General features: G+C 43.8%; 2 protein-coding genes across 8 annotated transcripts in view; one reads left to right on the top strand and one right to left on the bottom strand.

The window, feature by feature from the left end:
• The window catches only part of LOC129815116 (ataxin-7-like), a 53,286-nt gene extending 39,385 nt beyond the window's left edge, over window positions 1-13,901 (top strand). For all 6 annotated transcript variants that reach the window (XM_055868495.1, XM_055868497.1, XM_055868498.1 and 3 more), the window contains 7 exons: window positions 546-826; window positions 5,946-6,028; window positions 6,184-6,452; window positions 6,576-6,753; window positions 6,953-7,074; window positions 9,429-10,503; window positions 10,734-13,901. In XM_055868495.1, coding sequence (XP_055724470.1) covers window positions 546-826; window positions 5,946-6,028; window positions 6,184-6,452; window positions 6,576-6,753; window positions 6,953-7,074; window positions 9,429-10,503; window positions 10,734-10,751 — 2,026 coding nt within the window. In that variant the 3' untranslated portion in view covers window positions 10,752-13,901. The remainder of the gene's footprint in view (window positions 1-545; window positions 827-5,945; window positions 6,029-6,183; window positions 6,453-6,575; window positions 6,754-6,952; window positions 7,075-9,428; window positions 10,504-10,733) is intronic.
• A 769-nt stretch (window positions 13,902-14,670) lies between these two features.
• LOC129815118 (26S proteasome non-ATPase regulatory subunit 6) lies at window positions 14,671-21,044 on the bottom strand. Of its 2 annotated transcripts, none has more exons than XM_055868502.1 (8): window positions 21,026-21,044; window positions 18,074-18,279; window positions 17,774-17,919; window positions 17,305-17,524; window positions 16,945-17,053; window positions 16,640-16,808; window positions 15,045-15,122; window positions 14,671-14,957 (listed from the first exon to the last, which is right to left on the bottom strand). In XM_055868502.1, exons 2-8 carry the CDS (start codon window positions 18,275-18,277, stop codon window positions 14,861-14,863), a joined length of 1,023 nt encoding a protein of 340 aa, XP_055724477.1. In that variant the 5' UTR covers window positions 18,278-18,279; window positions 21,026-21,044; the 3' UTR covers window positions 14,671-14,860. The 2 variants fall into 2 exon arrangements, with proteins under 2 accessions (XP_055724477.1, XP_055724476.1); XM_055868501.1 differs by lacking the exon at window positions 21,026-21,044 and adding an exon at window positions 18,616-18,902.
• Between the last annotated feature and the right edge of the window lie 4,208 nt (window positions 21,045-25,252).

Genomic DNA, 25,252 nt, shown 5'->3' with positions numbered 1-25,252 from the left:
TCAGTTGTGAGTGGCAGGGGAGGGGCTTGGTGTGTTTATGAGTGAGAAGGTGCACTCAAGACAGAAAGAGACGAGACCAAAAAGACAACATGAGAACAAGCGGACATAAACATTCATAAGAACAAAAAACCTTGATTCTTGCAATAAAGCCATTTGGAATTGAATTGAATTCGATATGTTGGCCAGCCCTAGTTCAGTCCCCTGCCTCTTAAAGCCCTGCTTCACGTTTGATTTGATCCTCTGAGTTATATCTTATCTCTTCATCTTAGGTCCTCTCCCTGCTCCTCTGAAGTCTAGCTCTGTCTGAAGTCTCCCTGTGCTACCCTCCGTCTAAATAACCCCCCTAAAGAGTTAGTTTTAAAAAGAGATCCTTTATCGAACTCCATTTGCAACCACTCAAAACATGTTGGCTTTCTGCCTGGGGATTCGAACACATTTCAAACTCTGTTCTGTTAAAATGAAACTATTTTTCTGAAGTATTTAATGTTGCTATAGATAAATGAACTCCCTCGCTTTCTCCTCCTCTGTCCATCTCTCTCTTCCAGCCTGACCCCTGCAGTCAAAGTGGAGAAGATGTGTCTGAAGGTGGATTCGTCAGCCAAGCTGGTGCAGGTTCCCTCGGCCCACTTATCGTCCTCCTCCAGCAGCACTGTGAGCTCCTCGTCACCCCTGAAGCCAGGCCTTAACTGTCCCTCCATACCAAAGGCTCCCCTGCTTGCCCCCGGCCAGATCCCCAACGGCAAGGGCCACCTCTCCCTCTCTGCCTTGGAGAAGAAGCAGGACAACAGCACCAGTAGCAGACAACACCTCTACAAGAGACTGTCAGGTGAGAGGAGATGATAGGGGTTTATGTCTGTAGGACATTTTGTTTTAAAGGTACAATGCAGCCGTTTTTATCTCAATATCAAATTATTTCTGTGCAACAATTAAGTACCTTACTGTGGTTATCTTCAATTAAAGAGCCATTTCTCATGCAAGAATTTAGCTAGGACTGTCTGGGAGTGGTCTGAGGGGGGAGGAGAAAACTAGCTGTTATTGGCAGAAATGCCACTAACTGAATATACTATGTTTCTCTCTTCCTTACTCCTTCTTCTGTTCACTCTCTCTCTCTCTTCCTTACTCCTTCTTCTGTTCACTCTCTCTTCCTTACTCCTTCTTCTGTTCACTCTCTCTCTTCCTTACTCCTTCTTCTGTTCTCTCTCTCTTTTCCTTACTCCTTCTTCTGTTCTCCCTCTCTTTTCCTTACTCCTTCTTCTGTTCTCTCTCTCTTTTCCTTACTCCTTCTTCTGTTCACTCTCTCTCTTCCTTACTCCTTCTTCTGTTCTCTCTCTCTTTTCCTTACTCCTTCTTCTGTTCTCTCTCTCTTCCTTACTCCTTCTTCTGTTCACTCTCTCTTTTCCTTACTCCTTCTTCTGTTCTCTCTCTCTCTCTTCCTTACTCCTTCTTCTGTTCACTCTCTCTCTTCCTTACTCCTTCTTCTGTTCACTCTCTCTCTTCCTTACTCCTTCTTCTGTTCACTCTCTCTCTTCCTTACTCCTTCTTCTGTTCTCTCTCTCTTTTCCTTACTCCTTCTTCTGTTCACTCTCTCTCTTCCTTACTCCTTCTTCTGTTCTCTCTCTCTCTTCCTTACTCCTTCTTCTGTTCTCTCTCTCTCTCTTCCTTACTCCTTCTTCTGTTCTCTCTCTCTCTTCCTTACTCCTTCTTCTGTTCTCTCTCTCTCTTCCTTACTCCTTCTTCTGTTCACTCTCTCTCTTCCTTACTCCTTCTTCTGTTCACTCTCTCTCTTCCTTACTCCTTCTTCTGTTCACTCTCTCTCTTCCTTACTCCTTCTTCTGTTCACTCTCTCTCTTCCTTACTCCTTCTGTTCTCTCTCTTTTCCTTACTCCTTCTTCTGTTCTCTCTCTTTTCCTTACTCCTTCTTCTGTTCTCTCTCTTCCTTACTCCTTCTTCTGTTCACTCTCTCTCTCTTCCTTACTCCTTCTTCTGTTCTCTCTCTCTCTTCCTTACTCCTCCTTCTGTTCACTCTCTCTCTCTTCCTTACTCCTTCTTCTGTTCACTCGCTCTCTCTTCCTTACTCCTTCTTCTGTTCACTCTCTCTCTCTTCCTTACTCCTTCTTCTGTTCACTCTCTCTCTCTCTCTTCCTTACTCCTTCTTCTGTTCACTCTCTCTCTCTCTCTTCCTTACTCCTCCTTCTGTTCACTCGCTCTCTCTCTTCCTTACTCCTTCTTCTGTTCACTCTCTCTCTCTTCCTTACTCCTCCTTCTGTTCACTCGCTCTCTCTCTTCCTTACTCCTCATTCTGTTCACTCTCTCTCTCTCTTCCTTACTCCTTCTTCTGTTCACTCTCTCTCTTCCTTACTCCTTCTGTTCTCTCTCTTTTCCTTACTCCTTCTTCTGTTCTCTCTCTCTTTTCCTTACTCCTTCTTCTGTTCACTCTCTCTCTTCCTTACTTCTTCTGTTCACTCTCTCTTCCTTACTCCTTCTTCTGTTCTCTCTCTCTTTTCCTTACTCCTTCTTCTGTTCTCTCTCTCTCTTCCTTACTCCTTCTTCTGTTCACTCTCTCTCTTCCTTACTCCTTCTTCTGTTCACTCTCTCTCTTCCTTACTCCTTCTTCTGTTCTCTCTCTTTTCCTTACTCCTTCTTCTGTTCACTCTCTCTCTTCCTTACTCCTTCTTCTGTTCACTCTCTCTCTTCCTTACTCCTTCTTCTGTTCACTCTCTCTCTTCCTTACTCCTTCTGTTCTCTCTCTTTTCCTTACTCCTTCTTCTGTTCTCTCTCTTTTCCTTACTCCTTCTTCTGTTCTCTCTCTTCCTTACTCCTTCTTCTGTTCACTCTCTCTCTCTTCCTTACTCCTTCTTCTGTTCTCTCTCTCTCTTCCTTACTCCTCCTTCTGTTCACTCTCTCTCTCTTCCTTACTCCTTCTTCTGTTCACTCGCTCTCTCTTCCTTACTCCTTCTTCTGTTCACTCTCTCTCTCTTCCTTACTCCTTCTTCTGTTCACTCTCTCTCTCTCTCTTCCTTACTCCTTCTTCTGTTCACTCTCTCTCTCTCTCTTCCTTACTCCTCCTTCTGTTCACTCGCTCTCTCTCTTCCTTACTCCTTCTTCTGTTCACTCTCTCTCTCTTCCTTACTCCTCCTTCTGTTCACTCGCTCTCTCTCTTCCTTACTCCTCATTCTGTTCACTCTCTCTCTCTCTTCCTTACTCCTTCTTCTGTTCACTCTCTCTCTTCCTTACTCCTTCTGTTCTCTCTCTTTTCCTTACTCCTTCTTCTGTTCTCTCTCTCTTTTCCTTACTCCTTCTTCTGTTCACTCTCTCTCTTCCTTACTTCTTCTGTTCACTCTCTCTTCCTTACTCCTTCTTCTGTTCTCTCTCTCTTTTCCTTACTCCTTCTTCTGTTCTCTCTCTCTCTTCCTTACTCCTTCTTCTGTTCACTCTCTCTCTTCCTTACTCCTTCTTCTGTTCACTCTCTCTCTTCCTTACTCCTTCTTCTGTTCTCTCTCTCTCTTCCTTACTCCTTCTTCTGTTCTCTCTCTCTCTTCCTTACTCCTTCTTCTGTTCTCTCTCTCTCTTCCTTACTCCTTCTTCTGTTCTCTCTCTCTCTTCCTTACTCCTTCTTCTGTTCTCTCTCTCTTTTCCTTACTCCTTCTTCTGTTCACTCTCTCTCTTCCTTACTCCTTCTTCTGTTCACTCTCTCTCTTCCTTACTCCTTCTTCTGTTCTCTCTCTCTCTTCCTTACTCCTCCTTCTGTTCACTCTCTCTCTCTTCCTTACTCCTCCTTCTGTTCACTCTCTCTCTCTTCCTTACTCCTCCTTCTGTTCACTCTCTCTCTCTCTTCCTTACTCCTTCTTCTGTTCACTCTCTCTCTCTCTCTCTTCCTTACTCCTCCTTCTGTTCACTCGCTCTCTCTCTTCCTTACTCCTTATTCTGTTCACTCTCTCTCTCTCTCTTCCTTACTCCTTCTTCTGTTCACTCTCTCTCTCTCTCTCTCTCTCTCTCTCTTCCTTACTCCTTCTTCTGTTCTCTCTCTCTCTCTCTCTCTCTCTTCCTTACTCCTTCTTCTGTTCACTCTCTCTCTTCCTTACTCCTTCTGTTCTCTCTCTTTTCCTTACTCCTTCTTCTGTTCTCTCTCTTTTCCTTACTCCTTCTTCTGTTCGCTCTCTCTCTTCCTTACTCCTTCTTCTGTTCGCTCTCTCTCTTCCTTACTCCTTCTTCTGTTCACTCTCTCTTCCTTACTCCTTCTTCTGTTCACTCTCTCTCTTCCTTACTCCTTCTTCTGTTCTCTCTCTCTCTTCCTTACTCCTTCTTCTGTTCTCTCTCTCTCTTCCTTACTCCTTCTTCTGTTCTCTCTCTCTCTTCCTTACTCCTTCTTCTGTTCTCTCTCTCTCTTCCTTACTCCTTCTGTTCACTCTCTCTCTTCCTTACTCCTTCTTCTGTTCACTCTCTCTCTTCCTTACTCCTTCTTCTGTTCTCTCTCTTTTCCTTACTCCTTCTTCTGTTCTCTCTCTCTCTTCCTTACTCCTTCTTCTGTTCTCTCTCTCTCTTCCTTACTCCTTCTTCTGTTCACTCTCTCTCTTCCTTACTCCTTCTTCTGTTCACTCTCTCTCTTCCTTACTCCTTCTTCTGTTCTCTCTCTCTCTTCCTTACTCCTTCTTCTGTTCTCTCTCTCTCTTCCTTACTCCTTCTTCTGTTCACTCTCTCTCTTCCTTACTCCTTCTTCTGTTCACTCTCTCTTTTCCTTACTCCTTCTTCTGTTCACTCTCTCTCTTCCTTACTCCTTCTTCTGTTCACTCTCTCTCTTCCTTACTCCTTCTTCTGTTCACTCTCTCTCTTCCTTACTCCTTCTTCTGTTCACTCTCTCTCTTCCTTACTCCTTCTTCTGTTCACTCTCTCTCTTCCTTACTCCTTCTTCTGTTCACTCTCTCTCTTCCTTACTCCTTCTTCTGTTCACTCTCTCTCTTCCTTACTCCTTCTTCTGTTCACTCTCTCTCTTCCTTACTCCTTCTTCTGTTCACTCTCTCTCTTCCTTACTCCTTCTTCTGTTCACTCTCTCTCTTCCTTACTCCTTCTTCTGTTCACTCTCTCTCTTCCTTACTCCTTCTTCTGTTCACTCTCTCTCTTCCTTACTCCTTCTTCTGTTCACTCTCTCTCTTCCTTACTCCTTCTTCTGTTCACTCTCTCTCTTCCTTACTCCTTCTTCTGTTCACTCTCTCTCTTCCTTACTCCTTCTTCTGTTCACTCTCTCTCTTCCTTACTCCTTCTTCTGTTCACTCTCTCTCTTCCTTACTCCTTCTTCTGTTCACTCTCTCTCTTCCTTACTCCTTCTTCTGTTCACTCTCTCTCTTCCTTACTCCTTCTTCTGTTCACTCTCTCTTTTCCTTACTCCTTCTTCTGTTCACTCTCTCTCTTCCTTACTCCTTCTTCTGTTCTCTCTCTCTCTTCCTTACTCCTTCTTCTGTTCTCTCTCTCTCTTTCTTCCTTACTCCTTCTTCTGTTCACTCTCTCTCTTTCTTCCTTACTCCTTCTTCTGTTCACTCTCTCTCTTTCTTCCTTACTCCTTCTTCTGTTCACTCTCTCTCTTTCTTCCTTACTCCTTCTTCTGTTCACTCTCTCTCTTTCTTCCTTACTCCTTCTTCTGTTCACTCTCTCTCTCTCTCTTCCTTACTCCTTCTTCTGTTCACTCTCTCTCTCTCTTCCTTACTCCTTCTTCTGTTCACTCTCTCTCTCTCTCTTCCTTACTCCTTCTTCTCTTCTCTCTCTCTCTCTCTTCCTTACTCCTTCTTCTGTTCTCTCTCTCTCTCTCTCTCTGTCTCTCTCTCCCTTACTCCTTCTTCTGTTCTCTCTCTCTCTCTCTCTCTCTCTCTCTCTCTCTCTCTCTCTCTCTCTCTCTCTCTCTCTCTCTCTCTCTCTTCCTTACTCCTTCTTCTGTTCTCTCTCTCTTCCATCAGAACGTGAGTTTAATCCAGATATCCACTGTGGGGTCCTGGATATGACAGCTCGGAAGCCATGCACACGATCCCTAACATGCAAGGTACCAAGCCCTCTCTTCTGCCCCCTCTCTTTCTCTGTTTTGTGTGGTTAGGAAATATTCCTTGTCACATTTCCTAGGTATTTAGGCAGCCTTCAGATTCTCAGAGTGCAGTGCACCCTGACCTAACATACCGTTTGGCCTTCTCCTTCCCACAGACACATTCCCTAAGCCAGCGGAGGGCAGTGCTGGGCCGGAGGAAACGCTTCGACACACTGTTGGCCGAGCACAAAAACAAAGCCCGGGAACGGGAACTGCAGCACCCCCACCCCCTGCAGACCACCCCTCTCAGGGAACCCCACCCCTCCCCCTCACGGCTCGCCCCCCACCACGACGCCCACCAGGTCGCTCATGGCAACGGAGCCACCGACGCCACCAAGCCTTTGGCGTTTGGCAAGCCCAAACCTCACAATCTTGGTCTTCCACGGTGAGTCACTTCATGTGCTCTTCCTGGGTTCTCACCATCCAACAACTACTTTTTGCAGTGTGGTACAGCAAGTACCTGCATCCCTGATGTGTGTTCCTAAATCACTGTTTCCTCTGCTCTTAGACTGAACAGCATTATCTCTGATGGAGGTGGTGGTACCCCCGGAGACCCCCACCATGCTACGTCCGCTCCTGACGGGGGCTCCCGCCTGTCCAGTGACGAGGGGGAGAACGATGAGCGGGAGGAGGGCACAGACAAACTGGACTGTCACTATTCAGGTTACCACCCACGGCCGGCAGCTGTAAGTCCACCACAAATTAATTTTATATTACAGGGATATGCTCACAACACAGCAACAATGAAACAACTACATAGCCAGATGTGTGTGAAATCAGTCCTCCCATTGAGTGGCAGCTTGCACCGTGTATGGGAAGCAGCAGTATGTGTGTGATTGGTTTGTTAGTGCGTATTTGTGTTAACTATTTCTCCCTGCTGCTCAGTTTTGTACCTTTGGAAGTCAACTGTTTGGGAGAAGCTGCTACTCGTTTGACCGGCGCTGGGATCGAATGCGATGTGCTCTTACTGCCATGATGGACAAGCACGTCAACACTCAGATGTGGAAGTAAGTCTGTGTACATTCATTAGACCAGAATTCCTTCCATAATACCTACCTAATTCACAACCCTATTGCAAAATCACAGAGGCAGGGATAGGGCTGTTGCGGTGGCCGTTTTACCGCCACACTGGCGGCCATGAAGGCAGTCAAATTCCACATGACCGTTTAGTCACGTAATTAGGCTTCTCCAAGCTCTGATGCTGCTGATGGTCATTAGTAGCCTACCAAACTTGCTAACTGCCTGGTACTCAGCTCTCTATTGTCCCTCTAGTCACTGACATCAATGCAAATGTATTTGAAAATTGAATCAAACATGAGAGCCCATGAGCTCATGTTACGCGACATTTCAATAGGCTATGTAATTGCTATGTAATTGCTGAGTGATGGCCTCTTAAAAAAAGGAGGATCCCCTCAGCTTTCTATAGGCTGGGCATGCTATATTTATTTCTCAACTTTCCTAATATTAAGCACATTGCTTCTCTTTACTACAGGAGTATAGCCTACCTGGCTGGTATGAAAATGAACCATTGGAACCGTGTCCTCCATTCGCTATTTAAGTGCATAGAAGACGCCCCTGTTTCGAGACAGGTGCATGATGGGTGACAATATTAGCCTATCACTTGTGAATTATATATTATCACTTGTGAATGATGCCCAGCATAAGATACAAAGCCTTTTTTTTGCAACTTTTTCTAATCATATGTTTTGATAAGGTTTGTATCACATCTAAAGTGGCCAAATAACTTCTTAAAATGAAGCACATGAATCTGCTTTACAAGGTGTGTAGAGCGTAACTGGCATACATGAGTTTCAAGTTTGGGGAAGATCATTTTCAGCATAAAAAATGCACCTTCCTAATAAAAGCATAACATGCATAATCACATTTGTGGTCACTTTTGAGAATGGTGTTTTCCCGCTAATGGAACATTCACACTTATAGCCTACTGCCATGTGCGCATTGCTGCATTTATCATTTGAAGAAATATCCTAATAGTTTATCAACATTTTAAGCTAAATGTTCTGATCTGTTGCGTCAGCCACATTGCATAAAATAGTTTTTTTGATGCTAGAGGTTGTGTTAATTAGGGTTCTATCGCATCCCACAACTGTCCCAGACTATGTTTGGAATATTTATTTTTTGCACAGAATAGAATAGGTCGACTTTTGTACTATGGGGGATAGAATATTGACATAGGCTTGTGCTTTTGCATCTTGTTGGCTGACAAAAAGTAAATGTGGACAGTTCTTCCAATATCTTCAATATGCGCCTCGGAATTGGATAAGGACGCGCACAGTTGCGTCCCCGATGTGTCTGTCTTCACTTGTAGCCTGTGAGAAAGACCCGATCACGTGACGGAGAGCCATGTGAGTGAGAGACGCTTCAGATTGCGCAGCACTCAGGGAGAAGGGCACAACGCAGCACTCCGGGCCGCAAAAGGCATGGATTTCTTTAGGGTGCATTACGGCCACAAAGGGGATGCCGCTGTGAAATTCGAGGCATTATGAAGTGCTTGTCAAATTGTGATTGAGAGACTATTGGAGTGTGTGCAGCCTGCACAAAAAAACAAAGTAGAGCTCATGCCTTTTCAAGCGACTTTTTTCAAATCATCCTTACAATGTATTAAAAATCAAAACATATAGCCCAATGTTTTTCGAACAACTAAAGTTACATTAATAACTATAAATTAAGCATATAGGAGTACCTATTTCTTTGTTAACCTCTCAACACAGAATAGTGTGCGTACTCCCTCAAAAGGTTTTTAGAAAATATTTATTTTGTTCAGTTGTATTCTTCATAAAATAATGCCACGGAATTATAATCACATCTTGTCTGCTAAATAAACTAGTGTAGCCCACAGCCATTTGGCATAGCCACATCAGGATCTAACATAAGGACAACTCAGAGTATGCTATTCTTTTCTTCTGACTACATTTTCTTCATATCATGCTTCTTTAGACCTGTTTTAAAATGAAAATAGACCTGTTTTTAAATAAATAATGGATTTATTGCGAAGGTGCAGGCTATATTACATGGATTTATTATACTTTTTAAATGGTCTTGCAGGCTATGTGTGGAAGCCAGGAGATGCTAAATGTCTTTATGTTAATTAACGGTCAATTACCGTGAGACTGACCAGTTATCTGCTTGACAATCACCGGCTGGTGAAATTTCGTGACCGCCACAGCCCTAGACAGGGAGCCAAAGTGTTGCAGGGTGGTGAAGGGAGATTTAGTGCTGTATGGTACACTATAAGCTAGCGGTTCCAATGTCTCTCCAGGACTGTGCTGTGCTGACCCCTCAGTGTAAATGTGTAAATGTTACTGATGGGGATGATCACAGTGGTCTGTTTGTGTTATAGAAAAATCCCTTTCGCCTTGGAGAACTCCTCCTCTTCTTCTTCCTCTGCGCCGGCCCACAGGATAACCACAAACTCCTTGTCCTCATCACACGGTAGCGCCCCTGCTTCGGGCTTCCTCAGCCCCTCCTCTGCACCCCTTCCACCCCCCTACACTCAGTCCTACGACAGCAAGTCTGTGCTCTCGTACGGGACCACCTTAAACGCCCGTGCCTCCCCCCAGGGCGCGGCCGACCACCCTGCCTACAGTGCAGCACAGGCCAGACAAGTGTCTTCGACGCCCCAGATGCCTTCAGCCCACTCCTCGGTCCCCTCCCTGTCCTCAGGACGACCGCTCAAGTCCAGATCCAGCGGCAAGTCCTTCAGACCCCGGGAGTCCTCCTCCACAGCTGCCATAACCAACTCCACCAGTGGGGGCAGCAGTGGAGGAAGCAGCAGCAGCAGCCTCAGCTCGGGTAAGAAGAGGAAGAACAGCTCCCTCCCTACATCGTCTCACGCTACCACCTACTCCTCAGAGTCCTCTTCCTCATCCAACACCACCTCTTCCTCCTTCAAAAAGAACTGCACAGTTCACAGTGGCAGCTCAGGGAGCACGTACCACCATGCCTCGCTAGTCCCCTCCTCCTCCTCTTCTCACAGCGGCGTCCACAGTGTGGGACTCAACTGTGGCCCCAACGCCCGGACCAACTCCCTCAGTCTGAAGGCAGAGCCGTCGGGGCCAGCGGGGTTGTCGGGGCCTGGGGTCAGAGGCCCCCCCTCGGGCAGCCCGGCCGAGTCTATCAAGAGGATGAGTGTAGTGATGAACAGCAGTGACTCCACCCTCTCCCTGGGGCCCTTTGTCCACCAGGCCTCAGAGCACCACAGCAGCTTCAGCCATGCCCACACTGACGGCCGCCTGGAGGGGAAGAAACGCAAGGGCTCCCCCGCTGTCAGCTCCATCAACAGTGGAGGGGGTGGTGGCGGGGGGCCGGGCAGGCCCAAAGTGGCCAAGTCTCCAGCCATCAACAACATCCACAGCAAACATGGACGCACAATCCCAGGAGCCACGGGGCTCCCCAACAACTCCCTCATCCATCAGGTGGGTTGGACACCTCACACACTGGCTGCTAATGCCTATCATCAACTAGTCAATCTCTTTATCTGTTGGGAAATTCACTGTGCAGTCAGGACTTGTATATCTTGAACATATGTACATGTGACCACATATAGACTTTAGACAAAACATTAAACAAAAAAATCACCAATGAATGAATGTTGTAATTTATCATCTAACTTCCCTGCCTTTCTCTCTGTCTCTCTCTCTCTCAGCCAAAGGCCCGCCCCTGACAGCGATGGCTGGGTTCTATGTATGGAACCGAGGGGCGGATAAAGAGGAGGCAACCTGTGCGCTGCTCTGGACTGCACAAGGCCTTCTAATACGTTACTCTCAGCTTCCCAAGATCCTCAGGGTGGAGATGGTCTGGACAGCCCAGTGACGTCACTGTTATAGTGTAACTATTCCTCCCAAAGCCATGTAGGAGCGCCTTGTGGAGGTGGCAGGCGTTAACACCCGGGGTGGGTCACACTTGGCCCCTGTCAGTCAGTGTACCGAGGTAGATCTTCCTATGGGGAAGACAGGAGAGAAAAGGAGGGAGTAGGAGCCTGCCTGCCCTTTGACCTATTGTTGAAATTCCAGAGGTATGGAGGAAGGGAAAAGTGCTGGCACAACAGCCGTGGCACTGCCCACCCAACCGTCATGACGCAGAGCCACAGGGATTGACTGGAGAGCCCTCAAGCCGCAATCTGTTGGTTTCCGATGATCTCTTCCGTGTGTGTGTGTGTGTGTGTGTGTGTGTGTGTGTGTGTGTGTGTGTGTGTCACTTTAGATTCTACTGGAAATTCAAATGTACACCTCCACGCCTGAACTCAGAAGCCTTGGAAGGAGAGGGCAGGATAAGGAAAAACTGTCAATTGCAACACTTCGAACACAATCACATTGTTGTTTTTTAATCCTTCCACTACATTTTGTCGGTTGGTTTTAATCAGTGTGACGTGTACATAACGTCAGGTTATGTATAGTAGCCAGAGATGAACCACATGAGGAGCAGATTCAGTCAATTCTATGAGTTCCATACATGACCCAAACAATTATGCAAGTGTTACTTTTTTATGTTTCTTATGTTTTTCACTGAATTTAACTACAAATATCTGTGTGGAGATGGGGAAGAAAGTAAATTGTGCATGCATATGTGAAAAAAGGATGCCTGATACGACAATTTGATTGAACGGTTGTGAAAGAGGGACTACTTGTCTTGAGGACAAGTGTTAATTCCTACAATATTTTTATCTTACAAATGAACAGCTACAGTAGACCTAGCCCTAACTGTGAACAGCACTAAACAAACACAGACCCACTACTTGCTTTAGGACATTTTAAGTCAGGCTTATTTGCCCCAAAAGCTAGCCAAAGGCAGCCATCCGTTTCTCCCACCCTAGTCTGTAACCACTATGCCAGCTTTGGCTATTAGGATTTCCATTCCGGTACCTTCAGTTATGTCACAATACAGTGTTGTAGATTGTGAGTAGAGGGGTTTGTCATGACTCGCATCACACTTGTCCTTCATCAAAGCACTGAGTCTTAAACTGGCAATACTTCCCCGTCTGTCTCTCTGAGATGATGCTCCATCTGTCTCTGAGATGATGCTCCTTGGGATCCTGTTTTTTTTGGGGGGTGCGAGATTCATGGAGATGGCTTCAGAGTAGGTTACTACTTTTTGTAACTCCTGTAAATTTCGTAAACTCCACTGATGTCAGGCAGCGAGCTTAGCTGAGGAGCCAACTATTTTCTATCTTACTTTTGCTTTTTCTTGTATGAATTGAACAAATATCGAAGTATCCCTATTTCAGAATACATATTTTATTAACGAATTGTACATATTGAAATATGTATTTTTGCACAGGCATTTTCTTATACAATTTTTTGGGGTACAATTGAGATCATTATTTATTTAGTAAATGAAAGAACAAGTTTAAGAACTTAACTTATTTGAAGTGGTTCACTGCCAAGTCTATAATGCAATAGGCCTATAACTAGAGGTTGAAGCATCTCATGAATCATGTACTGGGATCCTTTTAAAACAGGGGTGTCAAACTCAATATTCCCCCAAGTGCCGCATTCGGTCTTCAACGAGGTGAATGTAGGTGTATTATCATTTCTACACAGTTTCGATTTGGTTTAAGTCCAGTGTTACCCAAATTCGGCCCGGGGGTGGTTTTATTTGGCCCCTCAAGCTTTTTACATTCTATTTTTATTGTTGCACATAAAAGATAGTGAAATCAGCTCCAAGTGATTTTAATTTCAGAAATCTGCTCCCAAGTATTCCCATACTTAAAGACACCTGATCCTATACAAATATAAGCACGGTTTGAAAGTATCATGTTTTAGTCAAACATGATATGTTTGGGCTTCTTGCGGTCAATTAGCAATATATAAATTATTATTTTTATGTAATTATGTTCCGGCCCCTTGACCATCCGCTCAAGAAAAAATCGTCCCACGGCTGAATCTAGTTAATGATCCTTGTTTTAAAGTATATTGAGTTAATTTTTTGTTTTACTCAAATCACCTACAGGGTGGATTGGACCCCCCTCCATATGTTTGACACCCCTGCTTTAAAAGGTAGTGTTGCCACTAGCATGTGTTTGTGTGACAGACAATACTTGTTTTTAACTCTCCAAGGTCTCGCCTGTGCTTTTTACTATTTTCAAGTTGCCTCTGAATCAACAAAGAAATGATCATTTTATTTGACCCAAATAGCCTGTGATTCTGAAATGTCCCGCAGGCTGAAAGCTGTGCCCGTTGTCTAAGCGATTTCCATGGATTCAATCATTTACCTTCATCGACGAAGACCTTGTAACATTTCATAATTTGAAACACTTTCCCTTAAAGCTGAAGGGACTTAAGCAATCATTAAAGCAAGGAAGATGAACCCTTCAAAGTGAAACTGCTTGCATCATTGTTGCCAAACATAATTTGAAGCACAGCGTTTTAAGGAAATTCTTAGTTTGCAGCTTTTAGAAATGCTGAAATAAGAAAGTGCCTGCATTTGTTTCACACTGACTGTTTGAGGACAGAGCTTTTTTCATTTTAGTTTTACCTTACTTGAATGTTCAAAGTGTTTTAGGAGCTTGCTTTTAAAATATGCCTATGAACACTAAATGTGGTAAAAACCTGATAGCTTGTCAGCTAGCTGGTATGAAGTACTTCGGGCTCTATTCAATCCGTATCGCAGAAGTTCAGTGTTACATCGTGATTGAAATTTAAAAGCAATGTTCCCGCATTAGCGGAGACTGCATTCACGGTAAACGCTGCATGTTTGCCTGGCTACCCAAACTCCTTGCTCCAGGTAACTGCTATGCCACACCCACGGATGTTTGTTTCTTCTCCGCAGTGAGTCTGAATCAGAGTACCTCCCTGACGATTTCTAGAAAGTAAACGTGCACACCTTGGTGTTCCGAGGATGGGAAACGCTGTTCTAACCGTTCTGGTCCAGAGCCAGAACATGTGGGTAATGCAACGTTTGGAAATTCAGCATTGGCTTTGATACTCTAATTGGCTAGAGATGATCCAATCGCTGAGGACTTTTTGTACAACACCACCACCAAATGACTTCAATGATGGTAGTCTCATACTGAAGTATGTAGCGAATGAAATAATTCAGTTTGAGTCAATCGGAAATGACCTTTCTATTGCCTATCAGTAACGCTTCAGCGATCCACATTGAATAGAGCCCGTAGTGTTAACTTTTTTTTTTATCAACGTTTTCCAGTTAAGAGACGTCAGATCTTGGTGCAGACCAGGGGGTGTTGAAGCTCCCTGGTCGGTTATGAATTGTTTAACAGGTTCAGTAAAGTGTTTTTGTTTACCCTCAACCTCACAACGCTGACCTTGTTTCCATATGATGGAAACTTTGCAAAGCTGTTTTTATCAAGTACCACAGCCTTGGAATGTGAAAGTGAGACAGAACACAGCTTGCGGGAGGAACATATTTTCAGTAGATAACTCCTATGTAAGAGCGTGTATAGTATTTTTTTTTAGAACATCAATCATTTGATCAGCTGGACTTGTGTATTGGCTGCTATGTAATTCATGAACAAACATGGTAGGTTAGATTTACTTAATATTTAAGATTGTATAGTCTTTGTTTTGTAACATGTTTCTGTAAATAAATAATTTATACAGCTATTTATACAGAAAAAAAAGGTCTTTGTTTCTTTACTGAAATGGTTTTATTTCAGAAATCACTCATCCATGTCTGTATCAAAGGAAAAGAAGTCACCAAAAAGATTTTTTTATATACACAATAAGGGTCACTTCTTCAGACAAACTACTGGTGTGGATACTGATACAACAGGGAAAAGCCAGATCTCCCTCCCAAAAGTAACACTGCACTCTGTTACATGTTAATAACTCGGGACAGCTTCTGGACACGGTTGAGCAGTAGGTCCCCTTTCTTGATTGTCTCCTGGTACTGCCAATTCTTGCTATCAGGTCTGAAGGAAAGAAAATACAACACTGAGCTCTGCCACTTTTAATATAGAAACCAATGTTTTACATGCATGTGAAAATGATATTCTTACCTGTTGGTTTCCACGATCTCGTTTACTTTGTCGATTTTGCAATGGAGGCGACCAGCAGCTATGAATCGGGATAGTTCCCTGAGAGCGAAGGAAAAACAAATTAAGTTTCTCTACCAGCGTAATCAAGACCAATAATCATTGTCTGACAGGCAGCATCATTCCTATGCGACTCGAAGTCGACAACCTCCAGGATGAGCATTAATAACCTCAGCAAAAGAAGAAACGTAACTTTTTCAGGACCCTGACTTTCAAAGAATTTGTAAAAATCAAAAACCCTTCATTGTAAAGGGTTTAAACTGTTTCCCATGCTTGTTCAATGCACCTGCGGAATGGTCGTTAAGACACTAACAGCTTACAGACGGTAGTCAATTAAGGTCACAGTTTTGAAAACTTAGGACACTAAAGAGGCCTTTCTACTGACTGAAAAACACAAAGAAAGATGCCCAGGGTCCCTGCGTGAACGTGCATGAGGACTGCAGATGTGGCCAGGGCAATAAATTGCAATGTCCGTACTGTGAGACGCCTAAGACAGCGCTACAGGGAGACAGGACGGACAGCTGATCGCCCTCGCAGTGGCAGACCATGTGTAACAACACCTGCTCAGGATCGGTACATCCGAACATCACACCTGCGGGACAGGTACAGGATGGCAACAACTGCCCGAGTTAAACCAGAAATGCACAATCCCTCCAGTGGTCAGACTGTCAGCAAGAGGCTGGGCTTGTAGGCCTGTTGTAAGGCAGGTCCACACCAGACATCACTGGCAACAACATCGCCTATGTGCACAAATCCACCGTCGCTAGACCAGACAGGCAAAAAGTGCTCTTCACTGACAAGTCGCGGTTCTGTCTCACCGGAGGTGATGGTCGGATTCGCGTTTATCATCAAAGGAATGAGCATTACACCGAGGCCTGTACTTTGGAGCAGGATCGATTTGGAGGTGGAGGGTCACAGCGTCATCGGACTGAGCTTGTTGTCATTGCAGGTAATCTCAATGTTGTGCGTTACAGGGAAGACATCCTCCTCCCTCATCCTGACAAGACCCTCCAGCATGACAATGCCACCAGCCATACTGCTTGTTCTGTGTGTGATTTCCTGTAAGACAGGAATGTCAGTGTTCTGCCATGGCCAGCGAAGATCCCATATCTCAATCCCATTGAGCACATCTGGGACGTTGGATCGGAGGATGAGGGCTAGGGCCATTCCCCCCAGAAATGTCCCGGGAACTTGCAGGTGCCTTGGTGGAAGAGTGGGGTAACATCTCACAGCAAGAACAGGCAAATCTGGTGCAGTCCATGAGGAGGAGATGCACTGCAGTACTTAATGCAGCTGGTGGCCACACCAGATACTGACTGTTACTTTTCATTTTGAACCCCCCCTTTGTTCAGGGACACATTATTCAACTTCTGTTACTCACATGTCTGTGGAACTTGTTCAGTTTATGTCTCAGTTGTTGAATCTTGTTATGTTCATTCAAATATTTACACATGTTAAGTTTGCTGAAAATAAACGCAGTTAACAGTGAGTGGACATTTCTTTTTTTTGCAGAGGATAGGTATTGTGGGTATGGGACAAGAGGTAGACGTGAGACTCACTGGTCAATGAACTCTGTACTGACTCCAAAGGCCTCAGCCATGTAGCCCAGGGTGAGTGAGCGGTAGGACTCCAGGAGCTGGCTGTAAGCATGGATACGCATCTCCCTCACATAGTAACGGTAGTGAGGGGCAAACAACCAGTCCTTCTTCATATCCTGCTCCACCGTGGCTGCAGAGGGGACAGAGACAAACAGGTTAACAACTAAGGAAGGAGGCGAAGTGAAACATGCATGTCCACTCACTGTCTGCAGACATCAGCGTGCTTCGGCTTTACTTTTTGTAAGCCTAAACGAGGGGTGTCTCACCCAGTGACTGGAAGAAGACAGAGTAGCGACACTCGTAGAGGGAGAAGAGGTACTGGCGGACAGCAGGGAGACTGTGCAGCACCTCCAGGATCTCTGCTCCCTTTATCACCTGGGGGAGAGGGAGAACAACACATTAGTCCACAGGAGATGCTATATTTATGCCAGAACTGGAAATCTACCAGCTATATAAAAACATAAGTGTCTTCACTTATTAAAAACAAGTTTGAATGTTCACGTTCTGGCATGTGGAAAGTATTGTTTTCTGCAAGCACACGTCTTAAAACGACCAACTCTTGAATGACGTAGGCACATGGATGCACTGTTGATGACACCACCACCACCACCGCTCCTGCTACCAACCTTTTCTCTGAGGTCGGGCCTCTTCAGGGCAATCATGCAGACGTAGACGGTGTACGTGACAAAGGTCTTGTAATCCATGAGCTCGTAGGAGGTGAAGGTGGACACTGTGTCCAGGAAGAGCTCAGCAGCCTGTTTAAAGTCACGGATGGCCACACAGTACAGGCCCTGGTACACCTTGAGACGGTTCCTCCTGTCCCAGTCACCGCCCTCCTCAATAAGGCTGTGCAGACACAATGAAATGACAATGCTTACAAAATACGAGGATATAGAAAACAGTGGCTTACAACACATAGAGAGTCAACACAATGGAATGGCAGGCAAAATGCTATGAAAAACACCTAAACAGGCCTAAACAGTGCCAGTTACTGCAAATATAATTCTTAGAATAGATAGTGAGTGAGGACCCCTAATGGCATGTCATCATAAAGTAGTGAATGCAGAGAGAAGTAGCCGCTTTTAGGCAAACTACCTTTTAGCTTTCTCAGTGTTGCGTGTGATGAGGTCACTGTCCATATAGAACAGTCCAATCCTTAGCAGGTAGAACACAATGTCTAGTCGATGTCCCAGGGCCACAGTCTTATCAAAGGTCTTCCTGAAGGCAGTCAAAGCATCCTCCTGTGGAATTAAAGTTAGTAGCTTGTTTGATTGAGCTAATGATGTACATGCATGGCTAGGTTGGACTGAAGAGTCCAGGGGATTACAGAGGCAAATTATTGCTTTATAAGTATACTATCTGCTCTGAATGTAGTAGCTGATTAATGCAAAACACCTTATTCCCGATTCGGATTAGATATTCAGCTCTAGCCATCATTGCATCTCGGATTTCACTCTCCCCGAGGTTCTTCTCTGCATCTTCCAGGACGTCGTCCAGGCGTTTTAGCTCGTCCTCGTTGGCCTTCTTCATCTTATTCAACAGTTCTGTGTCAAGCTGCCACTTCAGGTCTTTACACAGGCTTTCATAGTAAGGTGCCATATCTGTAACAAGAGACAATTCATCATCAGCTATAGTGGCTAGCTAGCTACAACTTGACGGTTGTAACTTTCTTTGGCAACATTCTAACGTTAGACATTTTTATTTAACCAGTATATTACCGTTATCTGTTTGAGTAGCGAACTTAGCTAGTTATAATACCTTGTATTGAATAGCTAACTGACCCGTAGCTAGGTAATGTTAGCAGTTTGATTTATGTCTGACAGTGACGCAAGCTAGCGACGTTGGTTACCCATGCTAGTTTGTAGACCAGAACTACCTTGTTATCTAGCTGACGTTATTGTTGTTGGTTTATTTACGAGGCAGAAGCCAAAACTCACTGTTCTCTTTGATCGAGTCCATGAGCTCAGTTTTCACTTTATCATCTTGTCGGTGACCGTCCATCGTGAGCAGAAATTTCAGCTGTGCTATCCTAAGATCAGGGTTTTTAGGCAGACCCTCTTCTTCCAGGTTTTCCAACGGCATTTTGTCTAGTATAAAAGTAAAGTAAGGAGCGCAGATATTTTCTGTTTGTGACAACAATGTCAGAGGTATCTTCTGCTAGTTTGCTAACAATGACTACGGAAAACACTGGTCTGCCACTTCCGCTGTACGCCGCCGACGAGTTGAGAAGAGCACGTCAGAGGTGGCACGGTGAGAACGTTCTGCCCTCGTCTGGCTAATAAAGGAATGTCCACCGAGCACACAAAGAATAGCAAATTATCTCATTATAAAGCAGGTCTGTAACAATTTATCACTCAAAAAAATATATATATTTTGCCAGAAAGTTTTCTTACTTTCTAAAACATATACAGCGACGAGTACTGTGTCAGAGATAGCGACTCAGGGGTTGAAAGGTAAGCTCCCTCTGAGATGTAAAATATGAATCTATTCCTAAAAATATCTAAGAAAGCAATTGTCTGGTGGACATGCAGACATAAATAAGTGTGTTACATGAAACTCTCAAGATACACAGAATGGAGACTTTGCTGAGACCTGGTAGGCACAATTATGATTATTTAAAAAAGGACATACTTTTTCATATCTGTATTACTATATATAATTATTAGTTAATATGAGAAAGAATTAAACTGTTGAAACCATGATTTAAACATATTTATAAACTGGGTGGTTCGAGCCCTGAATGCTGATTGGCTGACAGCCGTGGTATATCAGACCGTATACCACGGGTATGACAAAACAGTTATTTTTACTACTCTAATTACATTGGTAACCAGTTTATAATCGCAATAAGGCGTCTCGGGGGTTTGTGGTATATGGCCAATATACCACGGCTAAGGGTGGCTATTTTGAAGAATATAAAATCTAAAATATATTTAGATTTTATTAACACTTTTTTGGTTACTAGATGATACCATATGTGTAATTTCATAGTTTTGATATCTTCACTATTATTCTACAATGTAGAAAATAGTCAAAATAAAGAAGAACTCTTGAATGAGTAGATGTGTCCAAACTTTTGACTGGTACTGTATATATATTAAGAAATTTACAAAACACATTTATAGCTATAACTTATTTAATTGCTGTATGAAAGGGTCATAACAATGCAATAGAGAGGTCAGACCCATGATAATGCTTTAGTCTCCTTCTGCAAATTCACTTGTGCTCAAATTAACACCTAACCTACTTCACCAGGCGTGTAGACATACTACTGGTGAAGTGTCTGTTGCCTTAACCATGTCTGTCTGCTTGCAGTACATCCAGAGTGCCTTGCTCAAGGGCACATCGGCAGATTTTTCACCTAGTCAGCTCAGGGATTTGAACAAGCAACCTTTTGGTTACTGTCCCAACACTCTTAACCGCTAGGCTACCTGCCATACCTGATAGATCAGTTTCTGTATGGATTCACTGCAGGTAGGCCTATGTGATATTGCACCTTCAATTTCATGCAGATTAGTTTAATCGAAGGATCATTATGCCATGGTAAAATAGAATCCCAGAATGACCTTGTGTTTTACAGCGATAATACCAATATATGTTTTAGTCTTGTTTGTGAACCTCAGGTTTAGGAGCAAATATCCACGCACTATACCTGGGTGAGAGTTCACCCTAAAAGATAACGGCATTGTAACACTAACGTCAGCTACCTTTGACTCCATTGGTAAACTGTCATGACAATTTGTTGGACTAAGGTAAGGTGCTATTTTTGAATTTCAACATTTTACTGAAAAAAATAAGCATCAAGCATCACACTAAACGTGTAGCTATCAATTTGTGCCAAATCGGATATCCTGAATATGCTCTGACTTGAGGCTTTGTCTCAACTTTCTCAGAGAGATTCTTGGCTGTGAAAATAGCTGGAACATCCTACTGTGTGTTCCAACATGTTTCTCTGTGGTACAGCTGCTGACAAATGCCCTTCTTTCCAGAAGCCCCAAGATACTCATTGATAGAAAAGGGCAATGCAGAGGCTTGCAAAGAAGTTAGGTTGTTTCTTCATAGTCACTGAGGCTGTCCAAAGGGCTTCATACTCAGAACATTGAGTAATGTCTGTGCAAATGTACAAATTGGAATTACAGTATTTGCACTCATTCCTGTTCAACTTGCTTTTGGGTGTATTATTTGTAGATATAAATGTATGAAGGAAAATAAGTATAATTCATGTAATAGTCATTGTCAGCACTGTATCTATATACATACATTGGTATTATTAAACATAGCTTACAGATGGCACCATGCGTGTATAGCTGAATGAAAAGTAAGTACAGCTAAGGAGACATTACTCACCTATTGTATCTTACTCAAAAACAATATATGTTCCTCTGTCCTGTGTTATGTGTGTGGTTTCCCAGCTCTGCAGAGTCTGTTGGGTAGGGGTGAGTACAAGCTGGAGATGGAGGAGATGGTGTTGGAGTAGGCTGCCATAAAGGGCGAGGCCTCTAAGAGTCTACTGGAGCTGCTGAGAGACAGAAGCTTCCGATGGCAGCTCATCACCATGGTGGTGGTGTACAGCCGCATCCAGTTCTCTGGCATCACTGCAGGAAGCACAGCAAACACCACCTTCTGTCCTTTATCCCATATCTCAGGCATGGGCAAACTTTTTGGCTTGATGGTCAAATCGGGATTTCGAAATTCAACTGAGTTCCGCACAGATTTTTGCGGGCCAGAAAAAATGTCTGTTATTTCTGCGTACTTTCTATCTAGTTTTAGACGTTCAAGTGTGGCCAGGAGTGTTTTTTTAACCCAAAATAATAATTTCCCACAAAAACATTATTATTATTATTCTTTACAAATCCCTCACGGACTCCATTTAATCGGCTGTCAGGCCAGATGCTGCCCACGGGCCGTAGTTTGCCCACCCCACCCCTGCTATACCTAGAGTACATCCTCTTCTTCTTTCCACCCTCTACCCTCAGATCAGTGTGTTCTCCTTTGACAGCTTCAAGGAGGCAGGCATCCCCCTGAATAAGATCTGCTGTGTAATTTTAGGTGTTTTGTCTGAGGTCCCCACCTCCATCATCTGGGTGTGTCGCTGGGGAACATGGCCTACACTACAGGGGGTATACTACGATACCCCTCTGCAGTGTTGTAGTAATCAGTCCAGTCTCGAGATCACATATTGAGAGGGTCCCTCTGTAACTTCTACAAAGTATGTGCCCTGGCTAAAAAGGTTCAAAGTAGTGTACTTATTAATTAACTTGAAAATGTCACTGGTTAAGTGGTCATTAGACAACCATAATAAGGACTAATAAGTTAAAGTAATCAGTGAACAGTACAGGACAGTGACCCTAGGGAATGAAACACTGTCCCAGTGCAGGAATCCTGCCCCTGTGCATACCGTAAAGGAGCTCCGCTAGGAGGAACATGTTTGTCACTAAGATGTGAATGCCACTCCTGAAGTCCTAAACAATAAATCATGTGTCAGCTCCTCTGGCTTTGCCATCCCCTAGGTGGAGGGAGGGAGGGAGTGATAGATGGGGAAGGTTCCGGACAAGTTCTGTTGTGTGCAATCATCCCCAGGGCCTGCTGATAATGCATGTGGGAGGAGAGCACTACTCTGGGGGGCTTTGGGGCCGTGTCTCCCATCATGATATTAATCACCATCACTCTCAAACTGAAGGTGAGGTCTTGACCTTTCAACTCTCCTGCACTGTGACAAACTTACAGTAAGAGGACCTAGGGGATGATACGTGGAAGAGATAGTTTTGCTCGAAATACCAACATTACATTGCTGTGATCATCAATGGGTGATTGGTCAGATGCATCCTTCCCTGTTGCCTGTGGTATTCCTAGCTCGAGTGTTGTCATCTCTCACACAAGATATTTATCCAATCATGCCAGCCTGCAGCGTTTATCTTCACTGGAATCCTGTACTGGGACTAGTCTTCCCCTTTCTTATTGTAAGTCTATAGCCCATCATCAATATACTGCACCTCTATATGTATTCAATACATGTAGGACAGCAGAACACTTTGGAATGAAGTATTGTTATATAACACTTTTTTTATAATGCTTTCAAAGCTACCAATTGAGATACAATAAGATTTCCTGAACACAGTTCACATTGTTCTGCACTATGAAAGTTTGATACCCCAGAGATACCAGGCATACAGTAATTCCATACTTTGAACATCATATTAAAACCCTTTTCTATCATCTCAGTATTACTTTTGTTCAGACAGTCTGTGTAAAAAGCTGAGCTCTAATTTAGGTACCAGTGGAATTATACAAAAATTGAAAGGCTTCACATAGCCACGAGTAGAACAATAGGCCAGGACTATTTAATCACAGGCTCTCAGCCAACCGTCCAAGTTGTTCCCCTGGCTATTCTAGCGCTAGGAACTCACCTGCCTCTTCTCTTAACCACAGGAGCTGCTCAAGTCGTTCAGCTTTGTGCTGTTCACCTGCATGTGTCTGTTGGCGTCACTCTATGTCTTCTTCTACCTACTGGAGACCATGGGGAAAACCCTCCTGGAGATCTCAGAGAGTTTATAAACACCACTCTGTGTGTAAAACCCCTCTCACATGACAAGACCCTGGAGACAAAGTTAGGAAAACTGTTGGAAGCAAAAGAACTGAGATGTATTATACTCTGTCTGAGTTTTTTAGTTTGTATTTTAGTATTGTCCATCCTAAATATTTATACACTTTGCATTCATAAGCCATATACCATATTCAATAATAATATGTAAAAGTGTTATATACCTGAATGAGTTTTATGGACCGATTGAATATAATAAAATGCTGTTTATTCTGATTTCTTTCAAAATCCCTTTTCAAATAGTGGTTCAATTACTTGTTATTTCCAACTTTTTTTATATGACGTCACAGAAAGCCATATGGTCTAATGTTCTTCTGTTTTCCTGAGGTTCATAGTAGGACATTTCTAAGACAAATATGCACTGTCTTTCTCTCTCAATTTATCATATACACACACACATGTACCACATAAAATCCACCCCAAGTCTGATTTCTTGCAGACTCATTAGTAAGAACCCTGTAGACTTAACCGATACCCATGGCCAACGTGAGGGACTCCCTCAGCCTCTTAGCTGGCTCTTTGTCCATAATGATGTGGCTGGGTCTTTGAGGGTTGGCTTTTCCAGTACGGTCCTTGAGCTGTTGGCTCTTTGAGGGGCTCCCCTTATCACTGGCTGCCAGCTGCTGCTGGGCACAGGGTCTTCATTAGCAGTTAAACGTGCTGGGTGCACAGCTCCCGTTCGGGGATGGGAAATGATTGACATTATCTTGGCTGGGGTGAGATGGTGTATCGGCGTCCCTCTGTTTGCATTGTCTCTAGAGGGGATTAACGAGAGGATTAATTAGAGCTACCATAGTGACGCCTAACCGTCTTTCTCCATAGACCTGCCTGCCTGGTCACTGCCTGGCATATGGGCTGCTTTTACTGTTTAATGGAAAATGCTGACACTGGGGTAAATATCATGGACACATATAGCAGGTATTTCAGTCTGAGCATTTGTGCCAAATAAAGGGTTAGACTTAGACCAAACAGTTTCCATGACACATGCAATGTACTATATCTAAACTGTAAACTAAACTGTCAATAATAGTAGATTGATCTTGGGAAGATGAATGCTCAATTTTGGCATATGTAAGTGTGAGGGATAGACAATATTGGTTTATTATCTCTAGTGCTGTAGTAAAATATAAAAAGATATACTGTAACAACTTTCTAGTGCTGTAGTGACATCATATTCTCGACAGATGGCAGAGTTTCTCTGCATTGTGAAAACAACTTGATTCAAGACATGATAGCACAGAGTTGAATCTTCTACAGTAGGTAAGGAGGACATTACTGAACCATGCCGTGGCACTGTAATACATTCATACTAACATATTAACATCTTCTCTGATGGCATTAGTGATAAAAATAGGTTTGGTTGACTGATACTGCTTCTCAATGCGTCACAATACAACAATACTGTATGTCTCTGAGAATGTATTTACTCTTTACTCTTATCCCTACTCTACCATGTTGAGCGCTCAGGAACAATATTGCAAACAATACCTGCAAGGCATATTCATGGTAGTTCCGTAAAATGACCTAGTTTAGATGTACGTGACTGCAACCTTTCACATAGACTCCTGGCCACACTGATATATAGTACCTCAAACTTGTTTGAATTGTTCAGTGACAGTTTAAAGACTCTTTAAAAGCACAAACTAGGATGGGACCAAACAACGTAATGGCAACCCTGTACGAACCACTCTGAGTAATGAGTGCCAGCCTGGTGGTGAATAAAGAAAATTATGCCCTGGAAGAACATCACAGACACTCTCTGCCTCATTTACATCTGAGGACTAAAGTGGTCCACCCATCAATAGAGAGGGGGGAGGGATAGAGGGTGAACGAGAGATAGAAAGAGAGAGAGGGGGGTAGAGAGAAAGCGAGGAGTGTGTGAGCGATGGAGAATAATATGATGTAGTTGTGGTGATTTAGTACAGGTGGCACACAGATGGGACCTGGATCCGTTAATGAGTCACTGCCAGAGG

This window comes from Salvelinus fontinalis, chromosome 18 (assembly GCF_029448725.1).
Source record: "Salvelinus fontinalis isolate EN_2023a chromosome 18, ASM2944872v1, whole genome shotgun sequence".
Classification (NCBI taxonomy): Eukaryota; Metazoa; Chordata; class Actinopteri; order Salmoniformes; family Salmonidae; genus Salvelinus; species Salvelinus fontinalis.
This window is presented reverse-complemented; position numbering and strand designations above follow the sequence as displayed.

Coding starts and splice junctions, on each gene's coding strand:
- LOC129815118 (XM_055868501.1), bottom strand. CDS start 18,760: ATGCCGTTGGAAAACCTGGAAGAAGAGGGTCTGCCTAAAAACCCTGAT. Junction 18,280..18,615: donor GGACTCGATCAAAGAGAACA/GTGAGTTTTGGC, acceptor CTCTTGTTACAG/ATATGGCACCTTACTATGAA. Junction 15,123..16,639: donor AGTACAGAGTTCATTGACCA/GTGAGTCTCACG, acceptor CTTCGCTCTCAG/GGAACTATCCCGATTCATAG.